Source organism: Natrix helvetica (genome assembly GCF_964273705.1).
Source record: "Natrix helvetica genome assembly, chromosome: 5".
Classification (NCBI taxonomy): domain Eukaryota; kingdom Metazoa; phylum Chordata; class Lepidosauria; order Squamata; family Natricidae; genus Natrix; species Natrix helvetica.
The window spans coordinates 143,428,988-143,440,132 of NC_138551.1; the positions used below are offsets into that span (position 1 = coordinate 143,428,988).

The following is an 11,145-nucleotide window of genomic DNA, read 5'->3' on the forward strand; positions in this document are numbered from 1 at the left end:
CCTCCCCAACCCTCCTCATTGTCCGAATCTTCTGCCAGCTCCCATCTATGAGCAGAAGTTCCTGCGAAACATTCCTCAGGAGACATTCTTGGACCAGGGGGTGCCACCTTGGATGGACGCTCCAAGCACAGATGGGAGAGGTGACAACCCACCCAACCCATCCCCAAATTGTGACATATAATGGGGCTTGTATGCAGGATAAGGTGTTGGTGGCTGGGTCTTCTCTTCCTTGATGGGGAAGGTCTTCGCTGAAACGGATGCATCTTTACGAAAACGTCCATTGGATTTGGTACCTTTCTCCCCTTCTGCTGCTGGGATCCAGGGACAGCCCCCAAAACAGCTGGCTGGGGAATCCTGGGAGTTGAAGTCCACCCAACTCCATGTGGCCAAGGTTGGCCAACACTGCTCTACAGGGCAAGCTGCTTGCTTCCTGCGCTGCGAATCTTCTTTTAGAGATGCTTCCTGGCCTCAAGGTTCACACCTGGTGTTGTTTTTTTCCCTGCCTTCCGGGATTCCGCAAAGGCCCTTCTTAGCAAAGGAAGCAAGTTTCTAGTCCTCTGGGGATTTCGAGGCATCGCAGCAAGCTCTAAAGGTCAGTGCCCTCAATGCTGTCCATCCAAAGAATTAAAACTTTGGTGACTTTCGGCTTCTCCATTGCACCGATGGGATGCAGGAGAAGGGAAAGAAACTCTTTAAGACTGAATGGAGAAAATGAAACCTCCTTATGTAGACGCATTCTACCCCGATCTTCTAAAACTGGAGGCACCCTTCGTTTTCTCTCCTGCCCAACTCAGCAGGCAGGTGTGTTTCGCAGCCAGCAGCTGTCAAAATCCATTCAGAAAAATCCCCTTTTAAAAATATAGCCTCTCCTTGCAGATCCCTCCAAGCCACAAGATGCAAGGAGATTCCGTGTAGTATCAACGATTCTCATCCTCCCCCTAAAAATCCCTTGCTCGGTGATCTAGTTCCCTGGGATGAAGGAGATCAAGGGGAAGATTCCCTTGGATTCCAGCCTTTTGAGGAGGCTTCCTGCCTTCCACCTGAATTGTTCTGTCTTCTGTTTCTCCTTTCACCCTTATGGAGTGCATGCAATTAAAGGCTTCCTTTCTGTATCTCTTCCCTGTGGAGGTCCTTCATTAGAGCAAGGTGGTTGAAAACAGGCAAGGACACACATCTTTCTTCTGTAAGTGTCTAGCTCTTTTATTGCTTTGTGTACTTCTTTTATTCTTATTTAAGTAATAAGTGCAGGAAATAATAAATTTCCTTTTTGTATCTCTTCTTTTTGTAGGTCATTCATTGGGGCAAAAAATTCAGTAACATCGACTTGGCCACTCCCACCCAGTCACATGACTGACAAGCCACTCCCACCCGGTCACATGATTGACAAGCCACCAAGCCACTCCCACCCAGTCACATCACTCGCAAGCCACCAAGCCACTCCCACCCGGTCACATGACCACCAAGTCACTCCCGTCCTGTCACATGAACGCCAAGCAATCAAGCCACTCCCACCCAGTCACATGACCACCAAGCCACTCCCATCCTGTCACATGACCACCAAGCCACTCACACCCAGTCACATGACCACCAAACCACTCCCATCCTGTCACATGACCACCAAGCCACTCCCCCCAGTCACATGACCACCAAGCCACTTCCACCCTGTCACATCACTCCCAAGCCACAAAGCCATTCCCACCCAGTCACATCACTCCCAAGCCACCAAGCCACTCCCACCCTGTCACATCACCTGCAAGCCACCAAGCCACTCCCACCCAGTCACATCACCCGCAAGCCACCAAGCCACTCCCACCCAGTCACATCACCCACAAGCCACCAAGCCACTCCCACCCTGTCACATCACCCCCAAGCATCAAGTCACTCCCACCCGGTCACATGACTGACAAGCCACTCCCACCCAGTCACATCACCCACAAGCCACCAAACCACTCCCACCCGGTCACATGACCACCACTTCACTCCCGTCCTGTCACATGACCGCCAAGCCACTCCCCCTGTCACATGACCACCAAGCCACTCCCACCCAGTCACATGACCACCAAGCCACTCCCACCCTTTCACATCACTCCCAAGCCACCAAGCCACTCCCACCCAGTCACATCACCCGCAAGCCACCAAGCCACTCCCACCCAGTCACATGACCACCAAGCCACTCCCATCTGTCACATCACTCCCAAGCCACCAAGCCACTCCCACAAAATAAGCCAAGCCCACCAAATTTTTGAAACCCACCACTGGAAAGAATGTTATTTTGTCTACACCCCCCCCCCAAGCTATCTCGACCTTCCGCCTTACGTTCCCCCAGCTCCACCCAGCCTGGCTGTGGCAGCCTTGAAGATGCTCCCCCAAAATGGCTTCAGGGCTGACAGCTGGCTGGAGACTTCTGGGAGTTGAAGTCCACCCTTCCTCAAGTTGCCAAGGTTGAAAAACATTGTTCTAGAGCCGTGATGGCTAACCTTTTGGCCATTGCATGCCAAAAGCGGGGGGAAGCATGCGCGCAGGTGCCCGTACCCATATTTCTATGCGCCCGCCACTGGCGTATGCAACTCCCTGCACTCCCCCTGCTTTTGGCCCGCGATAGCACGGTGAACCCATTTTTCGGCCTCCCCAGGCTCCAGACCCTTTCTAGGAACCTGGGAGGGCAAAAAAGGCCTCCACCCCAACCCAGAGGCCTAAAATGGCCTATTTGCCGCCTTCCGGTTGGACCGGAAGTTCTCTTTTTCACACTCCCCAGGCTCCAGAGGCTTTCTAGGAGTCTGGGGAGGGCATAAAAGGCCTCCCCACCCCCCCGGAGGCCCTTCAAAAGCCAGAAACAGCCCGTTTTCCGACTTCCAGGTTGCCCATTGGGGCGTTTTTCTCCCTCCAGAGGCTTCAGGGAAGCTTCCTGATGGCAAAAAACGGCCCAGTGCCCGTTGGGCCGTTTTTCTCCCTCTGGGGACTTCAGGAAAGCCTCCGGAGGGCGAAAAACGCCCGAAAATCAAGGCCGAAATCAGCTGGCCAGAGCATGGACGTGGCCTGGAGCTGATAGGGCAACGCCTTCGTGTGCCCACAGAAGTGGCTCCGTGTGGCACCTGTGGCACGCATGCCCTTGGCTCGGCACCACAGTTCTAGAGCCTCTGAACTCCACTTCTCTGGAGCTTTTGCTGCCTGGCGGCTGGGGCTGATGAGATGAGAGCGCCTGGAGAACGACAAGTTGTTGAAGGAAGAGACCATCCACAATTTCCCTCCCCCCACTCCAAGTTTGGCCAACCAAGGAGAACTGGAACCAATTGAGTAATCGTTTGTGGATCATCCCCATCTCCGTATTTTCCTTCCCCGTCCTTCCTTTTCCTTCTCCAAATTAGCTGCAACATCTCCAAGGCTTCGCAGGAGCGAAGGCACAGAAACCAAGGGGCTCTGGTGGAGACCGTGGAGAAAACGGAGTCAACACGAGCTTCAGAATCAGCCAGCTTTTCCTCTCCAGCGAGATGTCGCAGATCTGCTTCCAAACACCTGAAGAACGTGGATTTTGGGAGGCATCACACCAAAGCAGGTGAAACTAAAACACGAAGCACCAGAAGCGCCATTGCCAAAAGCACAAGAAGGGCGAGGAAGTCTGGTGGAAAAGAGATAATCTGAAGGAACTTTACTTTCCAAGAGGAGAAGATGAAGAGAGGCCAGGCAAGGTATCTCTGCCATACAGTTCTGTGAAGTTGTCCAAGGTCTTCCAAGATGAATGGATGAATAGATGGATGGATGGATGGATGGAAGGAAAGGGGAGGACGAAGAAGGGGAGGAAGGAAGGGAAGAAATAAAGGAGAGGAAGGAAGGAAGGAAGGAAGGAAGGAAGGAAGGAAGGAAGGAAAGGGGAGGATAAAGAAGGGGAGGAAGGAAGGGGAGGATAAGAAAGGGAAGAGAAGGAAGGGAAGGACAAGAAAGAAGGAAAAGAAGGAAAGGAGAGGAAGGAAGGAAGAAAGTAAGGAAGTAAAGGAGAGGAGAAAGAAGGGGAGGAAGGAAGGGGAGGATAAGAAAGTGAAGGGAGGGAAGGACAAGAAAGAAGGGAAAGAAGGAAGGAAAGAAGGAAAGGAGAGGAAGGAAGGAAGGAAAGGGGAGGGGAGGACAAAGAAGGGGAGGAAGGAGGGGGAGGATAAGGAAGGAAGGGAAGGACAAGAAAGAAGGGAAAGAAGGAAGGAAAGAAGGAAAGGGGAGAAAGGAAGGAAGTAAAGGGGAGGACAAAGAAGCGAAGGAAGGGAAGGGGAGGATAAGGGAGGGGGGGAGGAAGGAAGGGTAGGAAGACACCACTGGCAACCACTACCTGGTTGACTCTTCCAAAAAGAAATTTTGGGGGATTTTCTGCATTTCCCCCCCTTATCTGCAGCCCCCAGTTGAAACTAATTAATTTTCACATCCACCTCTCCTTCGCTTCTTCTCCGTTTCGTGCAAATTTGATGCCATTCACTCAAATTATAATGTCTTTTAAAACTAGTATCTCGATACAATAAATGACTTTGTATTAACTTGTATGTAGTTCTTGAGGGCTTCGGACGTAACTTTTTCCAAACTCTGATAGAAGGCATCAAGGATGTATTTTTCGGTCAGCGAAGAAAACGTTCAGCCGTCATTCCTGGCCACAGAAGGGCATGTTACCCCGAAAAGTTAAATTTACAATTCTGAGTAGTGTACAAATTCCGAGAAGGAGTGAAGGATGCGTCCTGTTTAAGGTCGTCATCTGGTCCAGCTTTCCCAGAGAGTCAGAGCCCAACAAGATGAGGTTCTACTCTGGAATAAGCATGCATGAGCCTTGCCAGGGAGATACATCCAATGGTTCTCCACCAAGAGATTCCAGGATTGCAAAGGTATTTCCAGATAGGCAAAAAGCAAAAAATCGATTCCCAGATTCTCGGCACACGCTGGGTGTCACATTCGCTGGAAATTTACAGATGGTTTTTTTGACCCTTCGCATATTGACACGAGACAGGCCACGGCCACGGGCAGCCGAGCATGAAAGAAGAGAGTTTCCAGCCCATTAAATTTTTACTGCCTGCCAGCCACTTCCAAAGGCAGACCACCTTTGGTGAGGCTTCCATTATTCAAAAGCTTTTCTCCCCATCCTTGAACAGCCTTTTTCTTTCTCTTGCATAAGGGAACAATGCATAACCCAGGGAGAAGAGGAAGAGGAAGGGAGGAAGGCTTGCATCTGAGGCGGATGGGGGGCAGTTTTCCTGCCTGAACTGTGATCGCTTAACCAAAGTCTGCTAATAGACCAGGATGGCTGGGGAAAACGCACCTAGCGGCACCCTCTGCTGGCCGAAGAAGGAATCTCCACCGATTCAAAATAAAAAAAAAACGACCATCTCCACATCCTTCACTTTCTGTTAAAATCACTTTTAAATCCGTCTCCAAACACCAGAGAGTAAACGTCCCATCCGATTTGTCCTGCTGCCTTTCCTCTGTTTAGCGAACTTTGACAAAATTGTCCTTTAAACAAATACTCAAGGTAGGGCAAAAAGGAATTCCCGGGCTTTTTACAAACCAAGTGCATCTCAATTCAAACATTTACGAGTTGGGGGTGGGGAATAACATAACCTAGCTGTTGATTGCCCCTCCATGTCTAAAGAATCAGTATGGGCCAGCCCAGCAAAATAAATAAATAAATAAATAAAATCTTGATCTAGTTCATACATCTAGGTAACTCAAGCCAATGAGCCAAGCTGCACGCTCTCAAGCAGCTGTACCTGTCATTTTTTTCGCCTCTGTAAATAACATCAAATAAAACAACTGGGTCATATTTTTTGGGGGACCGCAAGCCATAAAGAATGATCCTCTCGTGTTCTACCCTTAAAGAAACTTCCTTAACCCATGTTGGGAAAAATCTTTTTCACGCAACTCAGGTCAAAGGTTGCTCTCCCAAAATTTCAGCTCACCTGAAAAAGAAAACCCGCAACTTCGGACTTCCCATTAAAAAAAAAAAATTTCCCCAAATTTTTGTGCTGGAAAGCCCGCAAGAGGAACTCCCAGCTCACGCCTTCTTCCGAATGCAGGGGGGGGGGGGGAAGCTTTTGCCACCAAACCTCACCTGCTTGTCTCTTTCAAATTACGGGAGTGAATTTCTAAAGCCACTTTTTCCCAAAAACTCACCTGGAAAAATGAGCAAAAAAAAAAAGACAGGGAGAGAGAAATGTTTTGGGATAACGAGTGCTTCGAAGCCAAGAACCCCCCAAAATATGAACAATTAGAAAAGCAAGAATTGTGGCTGAAACGTGATTGAATCACTATTGGGGGGGGGGATTCCGATCTGATTTGTAACTAGGTTTTACCCCAAAAAACACAGCAATGGGAAGGGCTTAAAAGACCCCAAGATATCACCAGTCTTAGCCACCCCATGTGTTAACTCACTTTGCACCTTGCCTCAAAGGGTGGGTCAGAAATAAAAACTGGAAAAACTTTCTCCTGGCCAACGACATCTGCCAGACCAAGGATTAACCCCATGACCTAATATAACCTCTGGATACCAGTGTGATAAAGGAAATCAGCTTGGGTCTCCCGTTCATTGGATCCAAAAACTGGAAAGCCAAGCACACACCCACAGCACGAATGGGTGGGGGGGGGGTGGAAATGAAGTCAGGTTAGGCAGGGAGGGAAAGGCCAATTAATAAGCCATTGTCCAGTTGGATGCCCTCCAGGGAGCTGGGCGAAAGCGACTGGGGAGGACAGGGGGCATAGCTAAGCAGCTGAGGGTGGGAAAATTTGGGGGGGGTTGTATTCTCCCCACCCCAGATGCAGCAGGCATTAGTCAACTAGCTAGTCATCCCTGCTGTGAGCCTAGCCCCCACCCACCCTTTGCACAGACACGCGTCCACTTCGACCCACACTGGGACACGCCAGTCTCTGGGGAAGAAGGGGGGGGCATTTAAGCCCTGCAATCACTCCTCCTGACCCATCGCAGATGCTCCTGCACCAACTCAATTGCATTTTTGGAGGGGGGGGGGGGGAAGAAAGCCTCAACGTCTCCAAAAGCAAGCAACCCACTCTCTTTCTCCCCCCCCCCCCGCTCCAAATCCAGCCCGGCTCAACGCCGATCCAACAATGAGGGTTGATTGAGACCGGTGTCGAGTTCAAAAAGCAAAAGCGCCTTTTCCCCCCCGCGATTGCTGTTAATTTACGAGCATTCTTCCTACCTTCGGGGGGGGGGGGAGAATAAAGAGGGAGCTAAGGGAAGGGAGCACCGATGGTCTTGGCAACGGAAAGGAAGGCGGCGAAGGATGGCGCGGAGCAGGCGACCCCAGCTTTCCCCCCCCCACCCCCAAAAAAGCACCCTTCTCGTCCCTGACTCTTTTGGCAAACTCCAGTTTGCAGCCCAGAAGGGTGGGGTGGTGGTGGGAGGCTTGGGAAGGAAGGGCAGGTTTGGCACCCTCGAACCCCCCCCCCCCAAACCGGAGGATGCAAAGTTGGCACGAGTTCAGGAAATTTATCTCCCCCCCTCCTCTTGCTCCATCCGCTGGGGAACTCTGCCAATATCCCTGCACCACGGAGAGCGAGTATGTTGGTCCCTCTCCTTCCCTGGGGGTGGGTGGGTAGGAGGTAAGGGTGGATGGGAGAAGCAGCCCCCCCTCCCCACCTCTTGCTTCCCCCCCCCCCCCCCCCGGCAAGGTCTTCCCACTTACCCAAGGCAGCATAATCGAGGAGTTTGCTGAATAGCAGGCAAAGCGGCAGCAGAAGCAGTCTCAACATCGTGCTCCTCTTCCCCCTCCAGGAATCGAAACGCCATCTGGTTCAAAAGGACGCCAGTCTCCCATTCGGCGAGGAGGCTCCGGAGGGGAGCAGAGGCAGGAAAGGGGCACCGAAGCGTCTGGGGCGGGTGGCATCCATCGCTGGGCGCCCGGCGGAGCAGGAGGAAGAGGAGGAGGAGTGAAAACTGAAGAGGACCACAGAGGAAGAGAGAGAGAGAGAGAGAGGGAGGGAGAGAGAGAAAGAGAGAAGGCTGGAGGAGGAAGATGCTGCCAGCGGTACCCAGCAGACAGACAGACAGACAGACGGGCGAGGATGAGATTGTGGTGTTTCTCGGCGTTGTCCCCGAATGGAAGAGTCAGGTTGGAGTTTGGGATGCAAGCCTTCAACTCCTCCTCCTCCTCCTCCTCCTCCCCCCACTCCGTCGCCTTCCTCTTTATTTTATTTTATTCACCCTCCCCACTTCCCCTTCCTCCCGCTTCTGCTTTGGTGCCGGCGTCTGCATTATACAGACTTCGTTAATCCTTCGGAGGCTCTTCGGCTGTCGTCCTTTAAGCTGGATTTATTGCAGAAAAGGGAGAGAGAGAGAGAGGGAGGGAGGGAAGCTGGGAGAGCACAGTTCCCCTCTTATTCTCTCTCTCTCTCTCTCTCTCTCTCTCACACACACACACACACACACACACACACACACACAGATGCTTAACCCTTCTGCAGCTGACACCCCCCCCTCTCCACCGGAGAGAAGCAACGTCCTTAACAAGCGTCGTTAATATTATCATCATTATTTTCATCATCCACATTACTGCTGCTTGTATCCTGATTATCATCCAATTTTTTTTTCCACCCCAGGCAGCGAGAAATCAAGAGGACCAAATTTGCAGGATTCCACTTCTTGGTCCCTTTCCAGATGAAGGGGTGTGTGTGTGTGTCTAACAACCTCATTAAGACGGCTTCAGTAGAGGGGGGGGGGGAAACCTGCCTGCCCTCGGTCTTTCTGTCTGCAGAATGGCGATAGTACCCCCCCAAAAAATTAGGGGACAAGGGGTAGCGGAGGTTGTAAAGGGTGAACCGGTCAGAGGTCTTAAGACTACAGCTCCCTCTTTGCAATCTTTTGCATTAAAGGAAAAAAAGATTAAGAAATCAGAAAACAATCCTAAAACCGCATAATTAAAAAGAAGCAGGTGAAATGTGGGATATATTATTATTATTATTAATATTATTATTATTATTATTATTATTATTATTATTATTATTATTATTATTATTATTATTAATAATAATAATAATAATAATAATAATAATAATAATAATAAAATTTAATTTGTTAGCCGCTCCCTCTCCACAAGGGACTCGGGGCGGCGTACAATAAAAGCACATACATATATACATATAAACATACACATACACGGAGGAGGTAACAGTCATTAAATACATACAATAATAGTAATAAAATTAGCAATTAAAATACCCCAAATTAAAAATTACAAATTTAAAAAGGCTGTCAGGAGGAATAGGATGAAACTACAGTTGAGCCAGGCCTGATAATTGAAAAAGGTGGGTCTTGAGCTTTACACGGAAGGAGCGGAGATCGGAGGTAATCCTGATGTTTATTGTATATAAAATAGTACAGAAAAATACTAAGAGGAATATAAACATAAAATGATATAAGATGTATTGTATAGAAATAAGTGTATTGAAAGAGTAATGTGTATAGAAGAAATATAAGTATACATTAGTAGATGAAAAATGTGTAAAAATAGGTATATATTAATATAGATATAAAGATACAATACAATACAATAGTAGAGTTGGAAGGGACCTTGGAGGTCTTCTAGTCCAACCCCCTGCCTAGGCAGGAAACCCTATATCGTTTATATACATGTATCTGTACATGATATACATGTACAGATAAAAAAGAGTATATTGGAGGCCTACCGATGTGGAAATGTTGCAAAGATGATGTTTGTGTTTTAAAAAATAGAAAAAAACTGTTTCCTAAAAAACATTTTTTTAAAAAAAAAAGACTACAGCTCCCATCATGCTTGGCTTAGGCCATGCTCCCCACTGGAGATAAAATGGAGATAAAATGGAAATGCCAGCCTTGAATCTGGCAGGGATCAATCTAGTGCTTGGAATGACCAAGGGAGGGTTTGACTGCAAAAGACACCCCTCCCCACTTGGATCTTCCCAAATATGGACCCTCAAACGCAAAGCCAACCAACCCAATTTCTACTTCTGAGCAGATTTAGTCCGTCCCAAAAGGTGCTTTTTTTGAGAGGCAACTGAACTTTCTGGCTTTTCTTTGAAGACGGATAGAGATGAAGAGAGTTGGAAGAAGGGACCTTGTAGGTCATCTGGTCCAACCCCACCCAAGCAGGAGACCCTACGCCATTCCTGACGGATGGCGGGCCAGTCTCTTCTTGAAGGCCTCCAGGGACGAAGCTCCAACATGACCCAACTAGGTAACATCATCAATGCTAGAAGGGATTTCCCTGTAAATGAAGGCAAGGGCGTTCTTGGTGGTTGACCAAGTTCCTTCTAGAGATTGGCCTCTCCATCTTGGTTCACCCTTCTCTGAAACTGCATCTTTTTTGAACTGTGATGCCCAGAACTGGACATTGCTCACAGGATGTAATGTGGGGATTGTATGGAGCTGGGGAGATAGGTAGTCAAAATAACATTCCTTTCTCAGAGAGTCAAGGCCACGCTGCTCTGCACCTGGAGGGGTGTGACTGGGGGTGGTGTCTCCAGCTAGCACAGTGCCTTGATGGGACCATGTGATGGACCTGCGGGTGCTAGGCAAGGACTTGGGACTTTCTTTCGGAGGGGAACACCTGGAAGCTTTCCGATTCGGGCTTTCCCAGATGTGCCAATATGACATCCCTAATAAAATGGAGGGATGCGGTGGCTCAGGGGCTAAGACGCTGAACTTGTCAAACAGTTCGGCGGCTCGAATCCCTAGCGCCGCATAACGGAGGGAGCTCCCGTGACTTGTCCCAGCTTCTGCCAACCTAGCAGTTCGAAAGCATGTAAAAATGCAAGTAGAAAAGTAGGGACCACCTTTGGTGGGGAGGGAACAGCGTTCCGTGTGCCTTCGGCGTTGAGTCACGCCGGCCACATGACCACGGAGACGTCTTCGGACAGCACTGGCTCTTCGGCTTTGAAACGGAGATGAGCACTGCCCCCTAGAGTCAGGAAACGACTAGCACATATGTGCGAGGGGAACCCTTTACCTAATAAAACGGATCTTTGAGGAATGCCTAACCTCGGAGCCTTCTTTCGTTGGGGGTGTTACTTGGGACCCTGACCTTCTTATTATTATCACTTGTTCTCCAAGGAACGTTTTCCATAGCTGTCAATGTCCTTCCTGTCACACAGTGGCCAGAATGAGACTCATATTCTGGACGCGATCGAATC

The 11,145-nt window shown here is 49.4% G+C and overlaps 1 protein-coding gene across 2 annotated transcripts in view; it reads right to left on the reverse strand.

Moving 5' to 3' along the window:
- The window catches only part of IGSF21 (immunoglobin superfamily member 21), a 219,966-nt gene extending 211,907 nt beyond the window's left edge, over positions 1–8,059 (reverse strand). For both annotated transcript variants that reach the window (XM_081954668.1, XM_081954667.1), the window contains exon 1: positions 7,665–8,059. In XM_081954668.1, coding sequence (XP_081810794.1) covers positions 7,665–7,731 — 67 coding nt within the window. In that variant the 5' untranslated portion in view covers positions 7,732–8,059. The remainder of the gene's footprint in view (positions 1–7,664) is intronic.
- Between the last annotated feature and the right edge of the window lie 3,086 nt (positions 8,060–11,145).